This window comes from Mytilus trossulus, chromosome 5 (assembly GCF_036588685.1).
Source record: "Mytilus trossulus isolate FHL-02 chromosome 5, PNRI_Mtr1.1.1.hap1, whole genome shotgun sequence".
NCBI lineage: Eukaryota > Metazoa > Mollusca > Bivalvia > Mytilida > Mytilidae > Mytilus > Mytilus trossulus.
The window spans coordinates 69,504,320-69,527,423 of NC_086377.1; the positions used below are offsets into that span (position 1 = coordinate 69,504,320).

A 23,104-nucleotide genomic window follows, 5' to 3' on the forward strand; every position below is an offset into this window, starting at 1 on the left:
AAGTGTACCAAAAGAGGGACGAAAGATACCAAAGGGACAGTCAAACTCGAAAATCTAAAAAAAACTGACAACGCCATGGCTAAAAATGAAAAAAACAAACAGAAAAACAATAGTACACATGACACAACATATAAAACTAAAGAATAAACAACACGAACCCCACCAAAAACTAGGGGGGATCTCAGGTGCTCCGGAAGGGTATGCAGATCCTGCTCCACACACGGCACCCGTCGTGTTGCTTATGTGATTACAAATCCGGTAAATAGTCTAATTCGGTAGGTCAAATTCATCCAGTGTGGATTCCGACAGGGTCGCAGTACTCTTGATCATCTTGTTCGATTCGAATCATATGTCCGTAATGGTTTTGTGAAAAATGAGCATGTGGTGTCGGTCTTTTTCGACCTTGAGAAGGCCTATGATACTGCATGGAAATATGGTATTTTAGAAGATCTATTTGATATGGGGTTGAAAGGCAATATGCCTAATTTTATTTCTAATTTTCTCTCTAACAGACAATTTAATTCGACCATGTCTGATCTTTATGATCAAGAGATTGGTGTCACTCAGGACAGTATTTTATCTGTTACATTATTTAGTCTTAAATTCAACAGCCTTGTTGAAGTTTTAAAAAGTAATATTGAAGGTTCATTGTACGTTTATGATTTTTTAATATGTTACAGAGTCAAAAATATGAATAACATTGAAAGACAATTACAATTATGTCTTGGAAGAATTGAGAAATGGGCCTCGGAAAATGGTTTTAAATTTTCCACTTCCAAAACGGTCGGGATGCATTTTTGTAACAAAAGAAAATTGCATCTTGATCCAGAACTAACTCTGTACGGCAACCCAATTAAAATGGTTGATGAAACCAAATTTCTTGGTTTACTTTTCGATAAAAAGTTAACCTTTCTACCCCATATCAAAATGTTAAAAGCGAGATGTTTAAAAGCTTTAGATCTTTTAAAAGTTGTCGGCAGCACTGACTGGGGTGCTGATCGCAACATTTTACTCAATTTATATAGATCTCTTGTTAGATCTAAACTAGATTATGGCTCTATAGTATATGGCTCTGCAAGGAAGTCCTACATACAGATTCTCGATGCTGTGCATCACCAAGGTTCACTTGGGTAAAGCTGATGACCGTAACTGCATTCACGGTCATCCCAAGATGTCGGACGAAAAATTAGGTCGTTTTTTCTATTGTCTGTTAAGTTGTTTCTACACCATTTTCTTTACAAAGCATACATTGGTACGATGTAAATTTATGAAAGATTCACACGGAAGTAAAAAATATCTACCGAGAAACGTGTATAGAACGGGAAATTGGCTTTGAAAAATTCGCTAAGATGACCGTAAATCATCTTTAAAATGTTTTCAAGATGACCGTAACATGTAATAAGGATGACCGTGATTGGTAAAATGATGATCGTAATTTCGAAAGGATGACCGTAGTATAACCGTCATTTCTAAGAAATATCCGTATTTGTATTACCTTTTTTTGTATCAAATAATTAATCGTGTTGGTGTAAGACGTATTTATAAGACAACATTAGTTTAAACAATGTGCTGACTACTGGGCTGGTGATACCCTCGGGGACGAAACGTCCACCAGCAGTGGCATCGACCCAGTGGTATAAATAGTTATCAAAAGTACCAGGATTATAATTTTTTACGCCAGACGCGCGTTTCGTCTACATAAGACACATCAGTGAACAATTCATAAATATAAATACTGGCATGCTGTTTAATAAATATATGAATATGAAAAAGGTGAAAGAAAATGAAGAAAAAATTAATGAGAAAAAAAAATAAAAAAAAATAAACATAAAATGTTGTAATGTATACAGTGTGAAATGCTTTGGTTCCTATTGAGTGATGAAGCATTAACATCAAGGGTTAAAACGTTTACTTTAATAATATGTTTCTGCACCAAACTAAACAAAAGACTATTTTGCTCATCTGAGAGTACGTTGATCCAAAAAGCAAAGTTTTTGTGTTAACTTGGACAGGAAGAACTGAAACAGAATCCAATAGTTCTTGTCTAAGTATATATAGGACAACATAACAGGAAGTGAGAATTTGTTTCTACATCACCACAACGACAATTTGGAGAGGCTACTAAGTTACGAAGGAAAAGGTGAGAATTCAATGAGCTTGAATCCACTCTTAAGCGAGCATGAAAAATTTGACCATAACGATGTCCTTTATAATAATACGCTGGGATCTTACTATTTTGTGTACTAATTTGTTTTTTGAATAATGGTAAAGATTCACATTTTCTTATGTTTAAGTTAAGAGTGTTCCATAGTTTTGTTGTTGCAGGGATGAAATATTCAGAATATAAACGGGTCCGTGTGTTGACTTGTGAAATATTAGTTCTCTGTCTTGTATTATGATCATGCCTACTGCCTACTGAATCAGGCAATAAGTCTCTTAAATACTCTGAAGTTTTATTATTCAAAATTTTGTGATTATGAGTTAGTCTGTGATTGCGTCGTCTTTCAGATAATTTTTCCCATCGAGTTTCAACATATAAATTGTTTATACTGGTAAGTTTAGTACCCCCGTGACGATACGCGCTGCGTCAAGCTGAATACTTTCAAGTTTAGTAATCAAATTCTGATTTTGAGAGTCCCAAACGACATCGGCATATTCAAGAATTGGGCGAACAAATGATATGTAAATTTTTTCAAGTCAAAATCTATCAAGAACATTTTTCATTTTTCTCATTACATTTATTCTTTTGTAAGATTTAGAAACTATATATATTCAATATGGTCGTTCAAGGATCCGTTGTTAGAAAAAAAGACACCCAGATGTTTGTGTTTACTTACTGTTTGTAGCTCTTGGGTGTTCATATTTAATGGAGGATGAAAGGGTCTATTTATTTGTTTTGAAATGATCATACTTTCAGTTTTTTGGCCATTAAAATTAACAAGCCATTTTTTTTTTACCAATATTATGAGAAACCGTATCTAGATCGTCATTAAAATTTTAGCTGTTTCTGTTGGATTGTCAACCATAATATATAATGAAGTGTCATCTGCGAATAGCTTAATTTGAGCTTGAATGTCTTCTACAATATCGTTTATAAATATAAAAAGAGGAGAGAGCCTAGAATGGACCCTTGTGGGACGCCTGCATTTACAGGTAACCATTCGGAACTTGAATTTTTTAACCGTTAATAAACACCCGCTGGACTCTATTTGTAAGATAATTTTCAAACCACCTAAGTAAAGAACCCGGTATGCCCGCTTGTCAGTGAAGTTTAAATAGCAGTCCCTTATGCCAGACTCGATCAAACGCTTTACTTATATCACAGAATACTACCCTTATTTCTTTACCGCTATCTAAAGCCTTCCCAAAATCATTCGAAATGTTAATTAATTGATTACCTGCTGATCCCCCCCCGTGTAAAGCCCGACTGAATTTCGTTAAAATTTTATTGCGCTTAAAGTGATTGTAAACATGTTTATACACATCGTTCCATGCACTTTGATATTACACTCAACAAGGAAATAGGTCTGTAGTTTTTAACGTCATTCGGTTTACTATTTTTTTATAAACTGGGGTAACATTTGCTCTTTTCCATTGATCTGGAAAAGTAGACGTACTTAACCTTGTTAACGATAAGTTAAATAGTTTACATAGTGGACACGTTAAAACAGAAGATTCTTCTTTTAATTTCTTTTAACAATGTGGGACTTATGAGGTCTGGGCCAGAAGCTTGTGCGGGATTAACAATTTTTAATATATCTTCAACCTCAGTATTAGTAAGTTCTATATAAGATCATATAACTAATGTCATCACTAATATTTTGAAGTTCACACAGCACTTGGATAATCAATATTTGACTGGGATGAACATAATCGATTAAATTCATTTGCCTTTTCGATTTCATCAAATATTAAGTTGTTATTAACCATTTATGGGGGTACACTTGCGTCGTTTGTTTTTAATCCGGATATTTGTTTAACCGTTTTCCACCAGTTAGTAGTGGACGGGTTACTGTTCATGATTTTTTTTAATTAAATTGTTGTTATAATCATCCTTCGATTTTCTCATTAAACTAGGAACTTCATTTCGTATTTTCTTAAATTTTGACCACTCCGATGGGTTATTATATTTTTTAGCCTTTCTGTGGATTCTATTTTTTTTCCTTATCTTTTTTTATCATCATTTGTTAGCCATGGAGGTTCATTTTTGCGAACAGTTATTATTTTATTTGGAATACATTTTTCAGCAGCTTCTACGATAGTTTTTGTTATTTCGGTTGTAAATTGTTCAACATTATTTAAGTTAATTATGGAATTCCAATTTTTTTCAGATAAAATGTTACGATATCTGTCATAGTCTCCTCGATCATATAGCCAAATTTTTCGCTTAAAAGTTTTTGGACGACATTTTGGAAAGTTCAAAAGACTGATTGTAGGATAGTGAAAACGTATTTGGTCTAATAAAGGTGGTCCGACTCCATAGTAATTTATTATGCGAGCATCATTTGTTATAAAAAGGTCTAACAATGATGACGACGATTCAGTAAAATGAGTAGGTTCATCTATCGTTTGAGTAAGACTAAATTGGCTTAACAAAGGTGTAATTTTTTAAGACAACATTATCTTAAAGGTAGACAAAAATAAGACGTGCTTCAAATACATGGTTCGTCATATGTAGCATCCAACTACAAACCATAGTTCAACAGAACTAACCGAGCCCCTATTGCGACAAACTCAACAAAAAACAATGCATACAAATATGGATAGTTCTTTCAATTGACGGTCATCCTTTTAAATTTAGTCATTCTTTATAAATTACGGTCATCCTTAACAATTTACGGTCATCTTTTAACCAATTACGGTCAGCCTTGTTATGAATCGCTAATCCTGTTACGGTCATCTCGATTTCAATTTACGGTCATCCTCGCGAATTTTTCAAATACAAATTCCCGTTTTATACACGTTCCTCGGTAGATATTTGTGACTTCCGTGTGAATCTTTTATAAATTTACATCGTATCAAAGTATGTTTTGTAAAGAAAATGATGCAGAAACACCTTAACAGACAATAAAAATACTGACCTAATTTTTCATCCGACATCTTGGGATGACCGTGAATGCAGTTACGGTCATCAGCTTTACCCCCGTGAAGGTTTGCGTCTCTGTCTTGGCGCATTTAAAACCTCACCAGTTGAGAGTCTGTATGTAGAGGCTGATGAGCACTCACTCTCTGACAGACGTTTGAAGCTTGGACTTCAATATGCTGTCAAACTAAAAGCCCATTCAGATAATCCTGCCTACAGCTGTGTTTTTAATCCGATTTATGAAGATATTTTTGCAAAACATGAAAATAAAATTCCTCCGTTAGGTTTACGTTTAAAACCACATTTAGCTTCTTTTGATTTAAAATCTGTAGCTCAAGTTCAAACTTGTAAATGTCCTCCATGGGAACTTCCCAAACCAAAAATGATATTTGATTTCCGTGAACAGAATACAAATAAAACAAATCCTCTTTTAATTCAGCAACACTATGCTGAAATTAAAGCCGATTATCTAGATTTTTCAACTGTCTATACTGATGGATCAAAAGATGGTGATAGAGTTGCATCTGCTGCTGTCTTCAGGGACTGAGCTGCAACCCTCCGTTTGCCATCTGATGCATCCATCTTAACTGCTGAAGCAGAAGCAATAATTTTGGCTTTGAAATTTATTGCTTCTTCAGATAAATCCAAATTTATTATATGTTCGGATTCACTTTCATGTTTACAAGCTATACGAAATACTAAAATTAATAACCCAACAATCCTGAAAATTTTATATGTAATGAGGAATTTAAAAATTCTTCTGAAATAAATAATATTTCTATGGGTTCCGAGTCATGTTGGAATCCGTGGAGACACAGCTGTAGACCTTGAGGCAAAGAATGCCTTGGGTGACCCTCTATCTAACTGTGATATACCATATACTGATTTTAAATCTAATATTAGAGAATATGTTTTTAATATATTGAAAAATAAATGGAGTAAAAAAGATGATAATAAATTGCATGAAATTAAACCTAGTTTAGGCAAACCTTTTGATAATACTATGTGCAGAAAAGATCAGTGTGTTATTACTATATGTCGTATTGGTCATACTAGAATAACACACGAGTATCTTTTAAAAAATGAAGATGAACCACAATGTGTTCCTTGCAACTACAAGTCTACTATTAAACATGTTTTAATTAATTGTATTGACTTTGCTGATATTCGTAAGAAGCATTTCAATGTCAATAATATGTATGATTTATTTAATGATGTTCCATTTACAAATATTGTTGCTTTTTTAAAAGAAATTGGAATTTATTATAAAATATAAAAATGTTATTATATTTAAATCGATTTTAATTTTATCACGTTATTTTACTGTTGATTTTTATTTGTATATACTCAATTTGCTATAGTCAAGAATTTTAGTATATTGAAGGTCTTTTTGTCTTATTTTAAAAATATGCTTTAAATTGTAAAAATATTCGAATTAGCTCTCGCCGCGATATAGCCTTTTTGTGCTAATGCGGCGTAAAGCAACCAACAATCAATCAATCAATGAAATGTATGTAAAGTATGATACATTGATGGGGTTATAAGTTTGTATTTGACTAAATTATTTAATCTTCTGCTCATGAAATGTACAAAACCGAAGTGTTATGGGTAGTTTTTTTTATGCATTTTTCATTAAAGAAATTGCAAATTTGAAGCTTTGTGACTATTTAGAAAAAATAATGTGAAAATTTGGTATTGTTTATACCTGTATATTATATTTTTTCAGCAACTTACTTATCTAAAGAAATTTTAATCCACTAATAGAAGAATACATGATTAATTATTTTGACTAAATTTTGAGATTCTTTTCCTTGACATGTTGAAAAATTCAATAAATGGTCAATTAATGCATTACGAAATCTAGATTATAGCTTGATAAAAGATATGAAAACACCTTTAGAGTTGTTTGTTATAATCTAAAGACCGACGACGAACGCCAAGTGATGAGAAAAGCTCAATTGGCCCTTTGGGCTAGATGTGCTAAAACAATCAGATGTTGTTTGTAAATTAATATATGTGAATATTACTTGGAAATAATAACACAATTTTCATTTTAAACATCAATTAGTATGATATGCAAAGAAGATATGAAGTGATTGCTAATGAGAAAAATATCAAAGAAAGTTCAAATGAAGTGGATCTAAGCATCTATAAGCAACCGTACGGCCTTTAACAATGAGAAAACCCCATATCGTACAGCCCTTGGATGGTGTAAACTTCCCAAAGAAACGTGTATGGTGTAATGGTGTATGGCATATGGTGCAATGGTGTAAGGTGTGTGGTGTAAGGGGAATGGTGTATGAGGAATGGTGTGATTGTGTAACGTGCGATCGGGAATGGTGTAAATGAACGGTGTTCAACATTTCATTTGTTGAAAAGGAAGTTCTTTTTATTTTGATTTTTCGGATTGTAAACATAAACAATAAAAATAATCTTAATATTTGAAATTTAATTGCATTATGGGTAATTTCGGATCGTGTAGATAGAATGGGGAATGATGTAAGGTGTATGGTGCAAAGGTGTAACGTGTATGGTGTAATGGTGTATGGTGTTAGTGGGAAGTTTACACCATCCAAGGACTGTATAGTCTGCTATTAAAAGCCCCGACATGACTAATATGAAACAATTTAAATAAGAAAACAAACGACCTAATTTAAAACAAAACAAATTAATAAACCCAATCATGACCGACATGAACCAACATAAACAATTACATACTCCTGTCTTGGGACAAGGATTTAATTTATTATATTTAAATCGATTTTAATTTTTATCACGTTATTTTACTGTTCTATTCTTGACCTCTTAGTGTCGGAATCGACTATCCCTTACTGTAGAAATTGGAATTTATTATATTTAAATCGATTTTAATTTTTATCACGTTATTTTACTGTTCTATTTTTGACCTCTTAGTGTCGGAATCGACTATCCCTTACTGTTCTCTTTATCGGAATCGATATTCATTTCTCCCTTACGGTTCTCTTTATCGGAATCGATATTCATTTCTCCCTTACGGTTTTCTTTATCGAAATCGATATTTACCTGAGATCCCTTACTGTTCTCTTCACACCTTTCCGGAGGTGTGAAATTTTTTCATTGGTTCTTTTTTTTTAACCAATCAGAATTTTTTTTTTATCCAATCAGGAATCATGTACACACTCAATCCGATGCGCAGTAGGATTGTTTTTCACACCTTTCGAATATTCTGGAAATATTGACCCTATAAAATGTGCGGCCGGCTGGCTAACCTAGTATTGCAGTGCCAGCCGTCATAACGCCGCATATTCCGCACCTATGCCTAAAGTACCAGAGAAGAAAGTTAACTGCCGTTTTTGCAGTAAGTTATTAAACAGAAAGTCTCTAGTTAAACATCAGAAGTCCAATGCCTGCCGAGGACACTCTACATTACAAGTGGTTCCTGCTAACAATAGAGCTGGAAGTGTGGTACCGGCTGTCAATACAGGCCGTCAACAGAGAGGTAGGACAGATAGACCTGCTGAGGGAAATGAACCAGATATTTCCCGTGAGAGACGTGGTCAGAACTTCGCCCTCACGTTCTCGTGTAGATTTAAATACAAAATTTCCCAGAGATTGCTCAACCCACGAATGGAATTTTCCAATGAAAAGATTATTGGGATGGTTGTTAGTGATGAAGCAGGCGGGGGTTATATGCCTAACCCCCACTCCCACGCCTATATCAAGACCAAGGAGTCGTATAACTTCGAAGAATTTTCGAATCTTTGGGTTATCGAACTACAGTGCCCGGGTTTCACGGATGTCCAGTCTCCGAAGAAGATTAAAGACTGGATTAAATATATCACCAAAGAGGATTACAGAAGTGTTGTCTGTGGTGTGTTTCACGGATGTCCAGTCTTTGAAGAAGATTAAAGACTGGATTAAATATATCACCAAAGAGGATTACAGAAGTGTTGTCTGTGGTGTGGACAAAGACTTACTAGGTACAATTTGTAAATCTTATTGTTGTGCTTTAAAGTGGTCAAAGATCATGCCTTTTTGTGCTAATGCGGCGTAAAGCAACCAACAATCAATCAATCAATCAATTTAAGCCATGACTAAGTGTCACATCTCAAATAGTAGTCCCCAACATAATAATAGTGTTTGTTAAGTTATAGTAATGTCGTGTCAAAACTATTTAATCGTTATATATGATATATGCACAAACTTTAAATAGTGTAAAATTACGGTATAAATCATTTTTCACCTTTGTAGAAATTTGCGGCCGGCTGGCTAACCTAGTATTGCAGTGCCAGCCGTCATAACGCCGCATATTCCGCACCTATGCCTAAAGTACCAGAGAAGAAAGTTAACTGCCGTTTTTGCAGTAAGTTATTAAACAGAAAGTCTCTAGTTAAACATCAGAAGTCCAATGCCTGCCGAGGACACTCTACATTACAAGTGGTTCCTGCTAACAATAGAGCTGGAAGTGTGGTACCGGCTGTCAATACAGGCCGTCAACAGAGAGGTAGGACAGATAGACCTGCTGAGGGAAATGAACCAGATATTTCCCGTGAGAGACGTGGTCAGAACTTCGCCCTCACGTTCTCGTGTAGATTTAAATACAAAATTTCCCAGAGATTGCTCAACCCACGAATGGAATTCTCCAATGAAAAGATTATTGGGATGGTTGTTAGTGATGAAGCAGGCGGGGGTTATATGCCTAACCCCCACTCCCACGCCTATATCAAGACCAAGGAGTCGTATAACTTCGAAGAATTTTCGAATCTTTGGGTTATCGAACTACAGTGCCCGGGTTTCACGGATGTCCAGTCTCCGAAGAAGATTAAAGACTGGATTAAATATATCACCAAAGAGGATTACAGAAGTGTTGTCTGTGGTGTGGACAAAGACTTACTAGGTACAATTTGTAAATCTTATTGTTGTGCTTTAAAGTGGTCAAAGATCATGCCTTTTTGTGCTAATGCGGCGTAAAGCAACCAACAATCAATCAATCAATCAATTTAAGCCATGACTAAGTGTCACATCTCAAATAGTAGTCCCCAACATAATAATAGTGTTTGTTAAGTTATAGTAATGTCGTGTCAAAACTATTTAATCGTTATATATGATATATGCACAAACTTTAAATAGTGTAAAATTACGGTATAAATCATTTTTCACTTTGTAGAAATCTCATCTTTATCTGATAAAGTTTAATTATCATATACTTAAACGAAATAACATATGATTTTTACCGTATGATACATGTAAAAGCATTAAATTAACGTAATAAGGGCTGATATGAAAAGTTTATCACATGCTTCGAATGTAATCACACGCCTTTCCGTAATTTTACCGCATGGCATTTCGGTGATACTCGGCAAATTCCGGAAAATACACAACAAAATGTACGTTTTCAGTGAAAAACATTCTAAAGTAGGATTTGGATACCGTTTAACATAATGTGTAAAATGAAGAAAACAAACAAACAAATGATAAAATAAACGCATTTGTAATACAAATTCAACATAATTAAGAAATGTTATTTTAAAAATATCAACAATCAAAACTCACAAAACGCCGTTTCGTGTTCTATCAAGACAATCCAGATTTTTAACCTTCGTTCTTTTGTAAAGGCCAAATGAAACTTAATTGTAGGATCTCACCCAAAAACTTACTTAGAATTGTAACACGAATAGGTTAGTCCTAAGATTACAGCCATTAACACACACACAATGTGTAATCAGATTGAAGAAGATTAATAGACATATTTGGGTTTAAATCTGTATTGCTTTTGTACCACGGTTATTTACAAATGTGTGAGAAAGCTAGGACACAAAAGTGTCGGTGACATTGACGATAGCTTACTTTGTGGAGAAAGCTTGAATGAATGTACGGAAAATATATTCAAACAACTATCTCAATTTTCAAAACTTTGTTATAAAATCTATACTATTAAACGAGGAGACCTCATGTTGTGTGTCGCTTCTCTTCCTTCCACAATAAATTAAATATCCTGCCTCTGTGTCCTATAGGTACCATGCATAATCTCATTTGTCATCCATTCTTTTGCTTATTCAGATTGAGTTGTTTTGGGAGAAAAACGGAAAAAAGGCGTCCGGATATTGTTTCCGTCATCAGACCGACTTTTAGTCAAAGTATGTTTTTATATGTTGTGATGTTATGCTATTGTTTCAGAAAAAGGGAGAAGGTTTGGGCCCATTAAAACGTTTAATCCCGCTGCAAATGTTTGCACCTGTCCTAAGTCAGGAATCTGATGTACAGTAGTTGTCGTTTGTTTATGTAATATATACGTGTTTCTCGTCTTGTTTATATAGATTAGACCGTTGGTTTTCCCGTTTGAATGGTTTTACAATAGTATTATAGCTTGTTGTTCGGTGTGAGCCAAGGCTCCGTGTTGAAGGCCGTACTTTAACCTATAATGGTTTAATTTTTAAATTGTTATTTGGATGGAGAGTTGTCTCATTGGCACTCACACCACATCTTCCTATATCTATAGATAAAACTTCCGGTTATACACTTTCGCATGAATTTCATACGTACTCGGGAGACAATTATTTTCGTGTTTATCTACATTTATACTATGATTATAATATATAGGGACTCTCTTTATAACTATAGCAGTGATCGCCGTGTAGAAAAAACTTTGAATTGATAGTTAATAGCAAATACACTTTATAGGTAATATACGTATGTTCATAGTATACAGAAGGCTTCAGACCACAATTATTTCCCTTTGTTCGTGGCCTTGGAATAAAGTTCCAAATTAATATATGGGGTCATGCTTCCAAAGTATTCTGTCTACTGTTTTCCTTGAAATGATTATTTACGGGGTCATATCAGTTGCATATATGTGACCCGCCATGACATTTGCAGGCTCATGGAGGTAGACCGACATTGTTAGAAAAATTATAAACATGATAAATATCGAGATTCAATGAAATACGTATTGTGAAGAAGAGATAAACACTTTCCTTGGCTTCTTTTTTGCGGACGCCGAACTATACATCATATATAAGTTTTGAAGAAGTTTTAGTTTATCGTTTGAAGTGAAAAATATTTGGATCTACATTTTAAATTGATACAAAAAAAAAAAAAAAATTCTGCTCTAAAGATTTTCTTTCATAAATGAAGTCTGAAATATATCCATAATAAATTCACCGTATCAAATGCATAAATGAGAACACCTACTTATAAACTGTTACGCGTCGCATAATATGTTAAGAGACATGCATAATAAATTTTTTCAAATACGCTATTGAACATCACTAAGAGCCAATAAATACAATAAATTTGTGTTTTATAAATTAGTGCCTTCAATAAATAAAAGTCGTCATATAACAGTCTCATTTTCACACCGGTATTCGAAATTACTCGTTGCTTTTACAACAAATATGTCATAAAAACATGACTAGATCTTCTAGATAAATATTCAAAAAGCAAACTTTAGACAGTGTACCCTCCTAAGCCTTGACGTGGCTAGTCACTTTTAGGTCATTTTAGCGGGATGATTGTTAGCGGATTTATTATTCATTTTAATCGGTAAGTATGCAAATACATTTTCAGGTTTTACCAGTTCTCCCATATTCCTATTCAAAATCCCCATGTCCCAAACCCCAAAATGATTTACTCCTTATTTAACAAAATGTTAAAATTTATTGATAGCGTGTTGCTTATTTATAATAAATCTAAATTAAAAAAAGGAATTCTTAAAGCTTACTTTGACAAGTTTTAAACTAAGTTCATTTCAACAAGTTTAAATTACATGTTCTAAAATAGAGATAAGAATTGTTTGTATTGTAGTAAATTCAAGTCTTTGAATTTTTTTTTCAAATACGCTATTGAACATCACTAAATTTGTGTTTTATTGATTGATTGATTGTTGGTTGCTTAACGTCCAGTGGCAAATATTTCATGCATATTCAGGACGAGAACAAGTTCACAATAAATACAATAGGTAGGCTGATACAATAGAGGCCATCTGGGTCGGAGAAATTTGGACTGCCACCGGAAAAGGAGGGTATATTGGAAAGGGACAGAAATTTTGCCTTGCAACAGGCCACCTACGGACCCCTCAGAGAGTTGTTGCAAGGGTTCTTAACGTGCAAAGAGCGTGGCACTCTCTTTACACGAGGCATCGGATTTAACGTCCCCCTTCTGACCGGACGTGACTGCGAACTTGATACATCCCGCACAGCCAAACGGACGCCCCACTTCGGCAAGCGTTTTACTGCCGGTCGGGAGAAGACCAAGTGACCATATTTCTATACCCCAGTCACCCTTGGGGAGAATTTGTGTTTTATAAATTAGTGCCTTCAATAAATAAAAGTCGTCATATAACAGTCTCATTTTCACACCGGTATTCGAAATTACTCGTTGCTTTTACAACAAATATGTCATTATAACATGACTAGATCTTCTAGATAAATATTAAAAAAGCAAACTTTAGACAGTGTACCCTCCTAAGCCTTGACGTGGCTAGTCACTTATAGTTAACGGCGTTTTTCTCACAATGACTTTCTACCTCCATAAGCCTGGATATGTCGTGGCTGGTCACATATATTGAAATAAGTAAAATATGTGGAGAAAATTATTGTTGAAAGTGAAAGTAGTGTTTTGGCCAAAATGAAAATAGGGTAGAAATTAGCCTTAGTAATTTATAAAAGATTCAAATCCAACCATTGACATGCTAATCGTGCTCTCAAAAGAAAAAGCACTGATGTTTTATCCTAGAAGAATATTCTATAAGAATAATAATGGTCTATAAGAAGTTACATTTACTTCATGTTTGAAGCGGTGCAATTTTTAAATTTAATTTGACTTTTACCAAAAAATGCATTGTAACATGGGGTAGAATAATTTTGGTCTGTGGCCAGAAATGCGAAAAATGGAATTTAACAGAAAGGAAACAAAAAACAGACTTTGGAAAAAAGGGAGAGGGCTTTTGGTACCTTTTCTGAAGTTCTCCAGACATAAATCTTTTACAAAAAATCCTACAACAGTTTACAATTGTAAATGCCCGCTATTTCGCGGGTGTGTTCTAGTAAATATAAAAACAGAAATCTGATAAAAAAAATGTTTAGAAAACATTATAAAATCTAAGACAATGACAGAGAAAAAAACCCATTAATGCAAATAAATGTGAATAATTGCAAAAAAAACAAACAGCAAAAAGTTACTAAAATTTGTTGGTGTGAGCCAGGGTTGCATGTTGAAGACCGTACGTTGATCTTTGAATTTTTTTTTCAAATACGCTATTGAACATCACTAAATTTGTGTTTTATTGATTGATTGATTGTTGGTTGCTTAACGTCCAGTGGCAAATATTTCATGCATATTCAGGACGAGAACAAGTTCACAATAAATACAATAGGTAGGCTGATACAATAGAGGCCATCTGGGTCGGAGAAATTTGGACTGCCACCGGAAAAGGAGGGTATATTGGAAAGGGACAGAAATTTTGCCTTGCAACAGGCCACCTACGGACCCCTCAGAGAGTTGTTGCAAGGGTTCTTAACGTGCAAAGAGCGTGGCACTCTCTTTACACGAGGCATCGGATTTAACGTCCCCCTTCTGACCGGACGTGACTGCGAACTTGATACATCCCGCACAGCCAAACGGACGCCCCACTTCGGCAAGCGTTTTACTGCCGGTCGGGAGAAGACCAAGTGACCATATTTCTATACCCCAGTCACCCTTGGGGAGAATTTGTGTTTTATAAATTAGTGCCTTCAATAAATAAAAGTCGTCATATAACAGTCTCATTTTCACACCGGTATTCGAAATTACTCGTTGCTTTTACAACAAATATGTCATTATAACATGACTAGATCTTCTAGATAAATATTAAAAAAGCAAACTTTAGACAGTGTACCCTCCTAAGCCTTGACGTGGCTAGTCACTTATAGTTAACGGCGTTTTTCTCACAATGACTTTCTACCTCCATAAGCCTGGATATGTCGTGGCTGGTCACATATATTGAAATAAGTAAAATATGTGGAGAAAATTATTGTTGAAAGTGAAAGTAGTGTTTTGGCCAAAATGAAAATAGGGTAGAAATTAGCCTTAGTAATTTATAAAAGATTCAAATCCAACCATTGACATGCTAATCGTGCTCTCAAAAGAAAAAGCACTGATGTTTTATCCTAGAAGAATATTCTATAAGAATAATAATGGTCTATAAGAAGTTACATTTACTTCATGTTTGAAGCGGTGCAATTTTTAAATTTAATTTGACTTTTACCAAAAAATGCATTGTAACATGGGGTAGAATAATTTTGGTCTGTGGCCAGAAATGCGAAAAATGGAATTTAACAGAAAGGAAACAAAAAACAGACTTTGGAAAAAAGGGAGAGGGCTTTTGGTACCTTTTCTGAAGTTCTCCAGACATAAATCTTTTACAAAAAATCCTACAACAGTTTACAATTGTAAATGCCCGCTATTTCGCGGGTGTGTTCTAGTAAATATAAAAACAGAAATCTGATAAAAAAAATGTTTAGGAAACATTATAAAATCTAAGACAATGACAGAGAAAAAAACCCATTAATGCAAATAAATGTGAATAATTGCAAAAAAAACAAACAGCAAAAAGTTACTAAAATTTGTTGGTGTGAGCCAGGGTTGCATGTTGAAGACCGTACGTTGACCTATAATTGTTAACTTTTTATACATTGTGACTTGGAATGGGAGTTGTCTTTGGTAACTCGTACCAGATCTTCTTTTATTTAAACTTTTCTTTTAATGAAAAATAAAAACATAATCTTTAAGATCTGGACGATTTTTAAATTATTTGTGTATAAAGTTAAAATTCAGTACCCAAATTTGAACTGTTAAAACTCATCTTTTCAATTTTGATTTAAGTCAATGATAATATCAGACGTCTAACTTCAGTTTAAATATAATTTACATGGACTGTCAGTTTTCTATTGATAAAATTTCAGGTATTATGTTAAAATATTGAATTAAAATACACTAGTTATTTAAATATGTCGCAATGTATTACGATAATTAGTAATGGGTTTGTCCATATAGTTTTAAGTGTACATGTGGAAGCTGTTGTGTAAAAATAGGAATAATATCAAATTAAACTTTAAAAAACATATGTGATTTAATTGCACAATGGACGCTTAGTACTTTCCAGCCTATAACTTATAATGGACAACATAAAGCATATAGTTCTAAATTTTTGTTTTATGTATCTGGATAAGAATTTCAGGTAAGCATAACTGGTTGAATACACATTGACATCCTACCTAATTTCAATTTTTAAGGTAAAATGTAACCACAAACAAAAGACAATAACAGGATTTTACTCAACATTTGACCATAATCTTGACAAATTGATTTGTTTGTAAAGGTCATTTTAGCGGGATGATTGTTAGCGGATTTATTATTCATTTTAATCGGTAAGTATGCAAATACATTTTCAGGTTTTACCAGTTCTCCCATATTCCTATTAAAAAAAAATGATTTACTCCTTATTTAACAAAAGGTTTAAATTTATTGATAGCGTGTTGCTTATTTATAACGTCCAGTGACAAATATTTCATGAATTTTCAGCAATACATCGAGTCAAAAAGATACCGATAATAATAAAATAAGACATGAAGATGTGGTATTAAGTGCCAGTCTTTGTAAGAATCAGGCAATTTAGGTAAAAATTAAAACATGATTAGAAAAACCCACTGAGCTAATCATGCTATTTAATTCTAACCATCATCCTGAGTTAGAAAGTATTAGTCTTTTGTTTGTGTGTGTCTGGTAATATCAAATAACTTGGTTAGAAAATTGGTTAGAATGATAGCAAATTACAAAGTTATCTCCCCTTTTTCGTTAATTTCTAGTGCATTTCAACCAAATTGTATCTTCAATTACCAGAACAGAAAATGGAAATGAATGTTATTTTTGTGTATAACTACATATTATGAACTGAAATCAATGTCAAACTGGGTGGGTTTTTTTGGTCATGTTTTCACCACTGCCTGATTCTTAGACAGACTGGCACTTAATGGCAATGAGACAACTATCCTTTGAAGATTAAATTAAGCGGACATAAGAAATTAAGGGTAACCGTGTACGGCCTTCCATAATGAAAAAAACCTCTATACCGTATAAGTGGGCTATTAAAGTCCCCGACATATAAATGTAAATCAAATAGAATCGAAAAAAACCAACGGTCTTATACTAAATTTCCAAATATTAAATATAAGTCAACACACATGAAAACAACGATCACCACTGAACTACAGGTACTTGCCTTGGGACAGGAACCTTAAGTATATGGCAGGCTCAATCATGTTTGTGATCGCTCAACTATCCCCTTAACTAGGACAGTGGTGTAACAGTTAGTACAACGTAAGAACAAATTGTAAAGCTAATTTGCAATATTGACTATACAGTCAGGATTCTACTTCGTCAAAATTATCTCCCCATTACGCAAGTTCATTTTCACAATCAGAGAATAGGAGGCCATTGTAGGGATGACGCGCTGTCAATTTTGGTCTTGGAAACCGATAAATTTATCCACATAGCACCATTACGATCCTTATATGTCAGTTGTATTTTAAAAGTCAAATGTATCTACTAGCTGATGAGCATCAGTTAATGATCTTGTCTGCATTGGTTCAACTTAAAACTATTGTCTAATCGGTTGTCAGGTGGAATTTTCGAAAATTCTAAAACATTAAAAAAATTCTAGTTAAATATTTTGTGGAAGGGCAGACTAAAAATGTTCAGTGGTTGAGGATTATAAACCCCAGTTATCACACACACAAAATTTTTTTTTTTCGAAGATATGCATTTTCATCATCCAACTTAAAAGACTATCGTCAAGTACTTTTTGTTAAAAAAATAGCTATTCGAACACACCTACTCTGTTTTTGTGATTCATTAGATAGGTACTTCACTTGACCCATATATTTCATCTTTTCGTACTGTGATTTTATTATGTTATATATACAAATGATAGAATCTGAAGCGAGATGATACAGTCCTTGGATGGTGTAAACTTCCTACTAACACCATACACAATACACTATTACACCATACACATTGTACCATTACACCATACACAATACACTATTACACCATACACATTGTACAATTACACCATACACGTTACACCTTTGCACCATACACCTTACACATTACACCATACACCATTCCCCATTCTATCTACACGATCCGAAATTACCCATAATGCAATTGAATATCAAATATTAAGATTATTATTATTGTTTATGTTTACAATACGAAAAAATAAAATAAAAATGATATTTCGTAGACCATCATTCACACCATTCCCGATCTCACGTTACACAATCACACCATTCCTCAAACACCATTACACCATTCCCCTTACACCATAGCACCATACACCATTGCACCATATGTCATACACCATTACACCATTGCACCATATGCCATACACCATTACACCATCCAAGGGCTGTATACCAAATATTCTTTCTTTGTACGTTTCAAAGACAAATTATACACCTCAAACACGCCCTAACATAAAAAGGTGCACTCGATTTTCTCTTTTCGATACAATTGTTACCCAATTTTTGGATTTTGTTCTTGAGACACATAATTGAAGGGCAGACACGAAAATTACTGAACTAATAGATTGATATGTTCGCCGTCCGTGTTAATTTTTTTTTAAATCGGAGGTTATGCATTTTCGTCATCCAACTTGAGAGATACCCATGTCGTCGACTTGATATCTAATTGTTCTGCATTGATATGAAATAGATAAATTGTAAAACTTATGCAAATGGTGTTTTTAAAATAAAACACTTCGTAATAGAGAAAAAGAAATTACCGTTTATTTTGTTTCTACTAACTTTTAAAAAATTAGTTACTATAGTAAACATTACATTAAGCATTTATCGTCTTCTCTAACAAAGAGCTTCGATTCTTTTGATCTATTTCAACTGGGTTCGCCTGTATATAGATACAAGACACACACAAAAAAAAACGACTGACATTAAAACAATAGACACAAAGCACCGAAATAAGAGTATTTGCATTTACTGAAAATTTGTTCAAAGTCAATTGCAACTATTACACAAATACATCTGGTTCTCACAAACTACAGTACTAATCAGTTCACACTCAACGGATTTGGTTATTAACAGTTTACTTGTATATTGTTGTGTGAAAATAGGAAGATATTGGAACATAGCAGTTTTCCTCTGTTAAGTGGATATTACATAACGTTCGTCCAACTCGTGATGGCGCCTGACTAATTCACCATTTGAAACTATTGCTTAATTAGCGTTCTTGTTAGCAGTAACTCAAGAAATTCATCATCGGAAATACAAGCTCTGGAAAGCTTCTACAAGATAAAACAGAGAGCCAATAACAAATTGTTAAATCGCAGCTCACCAGCAGTCAGCATTATGTTGTTATCGTAATTATTATGCAAACAAACAACTATGTCAATAAAGAAAACAAATGGTTTATATAAACACTCTTTTGAAATCAAAAAGGCAAATACGAAAAACAGGATTGTTAAACATGAATAAAGCACTAAATTCGTCTGTAAAAAAAGGAAACAATGATAATTTAATGCGTCCGAAACACTTTTTGGGATATACCTTCATCGGGAACGCTCTCGGCTGAATATCTGTTCTGGTCATATTGCTCTCCAACTTTCATTATGTATAAGAACCGAAACAGTTGTATAGCAATATAACAAACACTACAAAAAAATCTAAAATCGAGACTCGCCTAAAGGACATAACCAAACAATGATTTTAATTGTAGGAAAAAGTATATAATTTCCTCCAAAATTAATCATAAGAAAATAAGCATAGGATTAATGGAAACACAACAATAAATGCAGTTTGCAGGCTCATGTTGGGAATATGTTTCATTTATTAATAAACCTTGTTAATGTAGAATTCTTATCCTTAGCATGTTTCGATACTATTTTCTTTTTAAATAATTGTTTACCTCTAGTTTTTTTTTACTTTTTAGTTTGAACCTGGTTTTAATTTCATTGATCAACATTCGCATACTTTGATATTGGAAAAAAATTGAGGACTGGAATAAGATCAGTTAATTACTAAGTTAATAAAAATGCAAATGAAGGTTTTGAAAGCAGCGATTATCGCAGCTGGAATAATAATCATTATTTCCTATTTGATGAATACATTATTCAGAAACAACTATTATTCCAATGGAAAAGATGCGTTTCATAAGGTCACTATGACAACCGTTGGATTATTGAAACCAAACTCTTTTGAATCATGGCTTTCGTTCTGGGGACCACACATGTTAATCTTATCTAATCGACAAAAGGCAAAGGGATCAAAAATTGAAGGACACATTTGGAGTCACAGAAATAGTAACTTTTTACGTAAATCACAACTTCTTGCTTATTATAGACATATCATGAAATATAGACACACAATCAGGAGAATTTGTGAAATAGGATTTAATGGTGGCCATTCAGCTCTCATGTGGGCTATTCTGTTTAAAGGAAATATTGATATAGTGGTATTTGATACGTGCATTGATAAACGATGCGATATCGGGGAAGAATTAATTCGTGAAATGTTTCCAAAAATCAGGCTCAAAGTTGTACGAGGAGATTCAACAAAAACAGTTCCTATATATCGTCATAATAATCCTAATGTAAAATGTGATTTTATATCAATTGATGGCGGACATCTTGGCGAAGTACCGAAGACCGATTTGCTTTATATGCAGTATCTAGCGGCAGACAACAACATAATTGTAATGGATGATGTCAACATAAAGTCGAATGAAACCTTCGAAAAAACAGTTGGAAAAGCCTGGAAATATGCAATTACAAACAAACTCGTTAAACAAATTGGAGAATGCAATCCCTGCACAACAGATTTTACGACAACTTGTCAATTTTGTTTCGGGAAGTATTTAAAGAATATGATTTAACTAGATGAAGAGTTTTTGATCAATTCTAAAACCTTTAAAGATGATGTCTCCAATATTTTGACATTTGTGATTTCAATTTGCATTCAGATGCCCATTAATTTCATTGATTGTTTTCATTTTTGTTACTATCAGTATACTTATAGTGAGAACGAGCTTTAACATTAAAATTTGTCTCGCACATAAAAATAGGCATGGTCGTTATCCTAGACAAAGTATTAAAAAAACTCAAATGACTTTAAAACTACATTAATTCTCGCACAATTACCAGGATTACAACAATTACATCATGTTCAGAGATGGGTCCGATTACTTTCAATGTAATTGATTAAATTACAATTACTTTGTCATTTGTACGATTAAATTAAATTAACGATTACATCATTTCTGAAAGTGTCTGATTAAATTAATGATTACATTGGCAAAGTAATCATGATTACATCTGATTACAATGAATAAAAAAAAACATTTTGAATGATGTGAATGAATCAACGTTTAATAATAGAATTTTGTTTTGTATAAAATGACAACCTCAAACTTCATCTATTTAATAAACCACAAAAGTTCACTACATACATAAATGGACATTGTGTCACCCATTACACTTTATCATCATTGATCTCTGAATTATTTTGACTTCAATTGAATCTGGCTTTATAAAGAGTTTGCTGTTTGTCTTCTGACCTCTTCCAGACTTTATACATATTTCAAGGTGCAGTTTATGAAAGTTAAAATATGGATGAAATAAAGTTACCAGATTAAAACTATGTAAAATTTTAATAGAATTGTTTAAACAAATTGTTAACAAAATACAATACTATAAATCAATGCATTTTACATGTCCAGTCCAAATACATACATGTACTAACATTTACTTATTTTAAACAAGATATTTGTCCAACTTTTAATTTAGTTTGTGCTAATTAGATAATTTTTCACATATGTGATTAATCTTTTATTTAATATATTGTCCTACAGCTACATTATGTATACTCAATTGGAAATTGCAATAAAAACAAACCTTAATTGGTTTCCTACCTGTCAATTCAGAGTTGACAAAAATCACAATATTAACAAAAGATTATAATTCAGGGTGAAAGAAAAGTATAATATTAGTTTTTCACTAAATATATTTGTACATCTTTAAAAATTGTGAATATATGTACAGTATCTTTTACTAGAGACATACAATTGTATAACATGTCTCTTCTTAGGCTAATGATGACTTTTAAATACTGTAACAGTTTATTTTTTACTGAAGTATACAAATCAATTATAAACATGCTTTATAAAGTAAACCAAATTATCTTAACTTGTCGAATATTCATTCTATAAGAAGAACAAAAAGGTTCATTTATTGACCATAAACATAGTTCAAGATTTTTTTCATTGTAATCAGAATGTAATCATAAGTAATCAGGATTACAGGGCATTATGAAAAGTAATTGATTAAATTAAATTACATGTAATCAGATTTTTGGCTGATTAATGATTACAATGATTACTTGGAAAATTGTAATCAATTACAGCTGATTAACGATTACAATAACCCAAGTCTGATCATGTTGATACATATTTTTTCTGATTTCAGTTTTTAATATCATGTCAAGAGGACAATACACATTTGTAACTTTGTAAAGATCACTTAAAATCTTCTTTTCCCATGGCAGTTTATAATCTTCCAGGCAAATCTGGTGTGGGTTAATCTGTTTAATATTTATATATTATTGTAATTCCTGATTTCAACCTATCCAATATTACCACCCTTATAATCCCTTTTTCTTATTTGTATGGTTATGAATTCTGGTTCAGTAAATATATTTTATATTTATTATTATTTTTTGTGATACAACTCTTTAAAATAAATTCTTGGACAGACCAAGTTATAACTTAGTAACATTTGTGACAGTTTGCTTGTTAAACACAACTATTCTAAATTTCAAGAACCCCGCCCATGTTAACTTAACGGTGATGCTTATAGAAACATTTCATCGGTTTGTTATTTCATCAATATATTTAGATAAAAATCTTTCTTAAAACTTAACAACACAAATATATGATTCTCACATTTCTTTTTAAGTTTATATAAATACTATTTACCAAACATGTCTGTATATTCAA

At 33.0% G+C, this 23,104-nt stretch overlaps 1 protein-coding gene across 2 annotated transcripts; it reads left to right on the forward strand.

Moving 5' to 3' along the window:
• The first annotated feature begins 16,058 nt into the window (after positions 1-16,058).
• LOC134719128 (uncharacterized) lies at positions 16,059-21,033 on the forward strand. 2 transcript variants are annotated; one of them, XM_063582097.1, is made up of 2 exons: positions 16,059-16,277; positions 20,045-21,033. In XM_063582097.1, exon 2 carries the CDS (start codon positions 20,147-20,149, stop codon positions 20,984-20,986), a length of 840 nt encoding a protein of 279 aa, XP_063438167.1. In that variant the 5' UTR covers positions 16,059-16,277; positions 20,045-20,146; the 3' UTR covers positions 20,987-21,033. The 2 variants fall into 2 exon arrangements, with proteins under 2 accessions (XP_063438167.1, XP_063438168.1); XM_063582098.1 differs by lacking the exon at positions 16,059-16,277 and adding an exon at positions 16,348-16,467.
• The last annotated feature ends 2,071 nt before the right edge of the window (positions 21,034-23,104 follow it).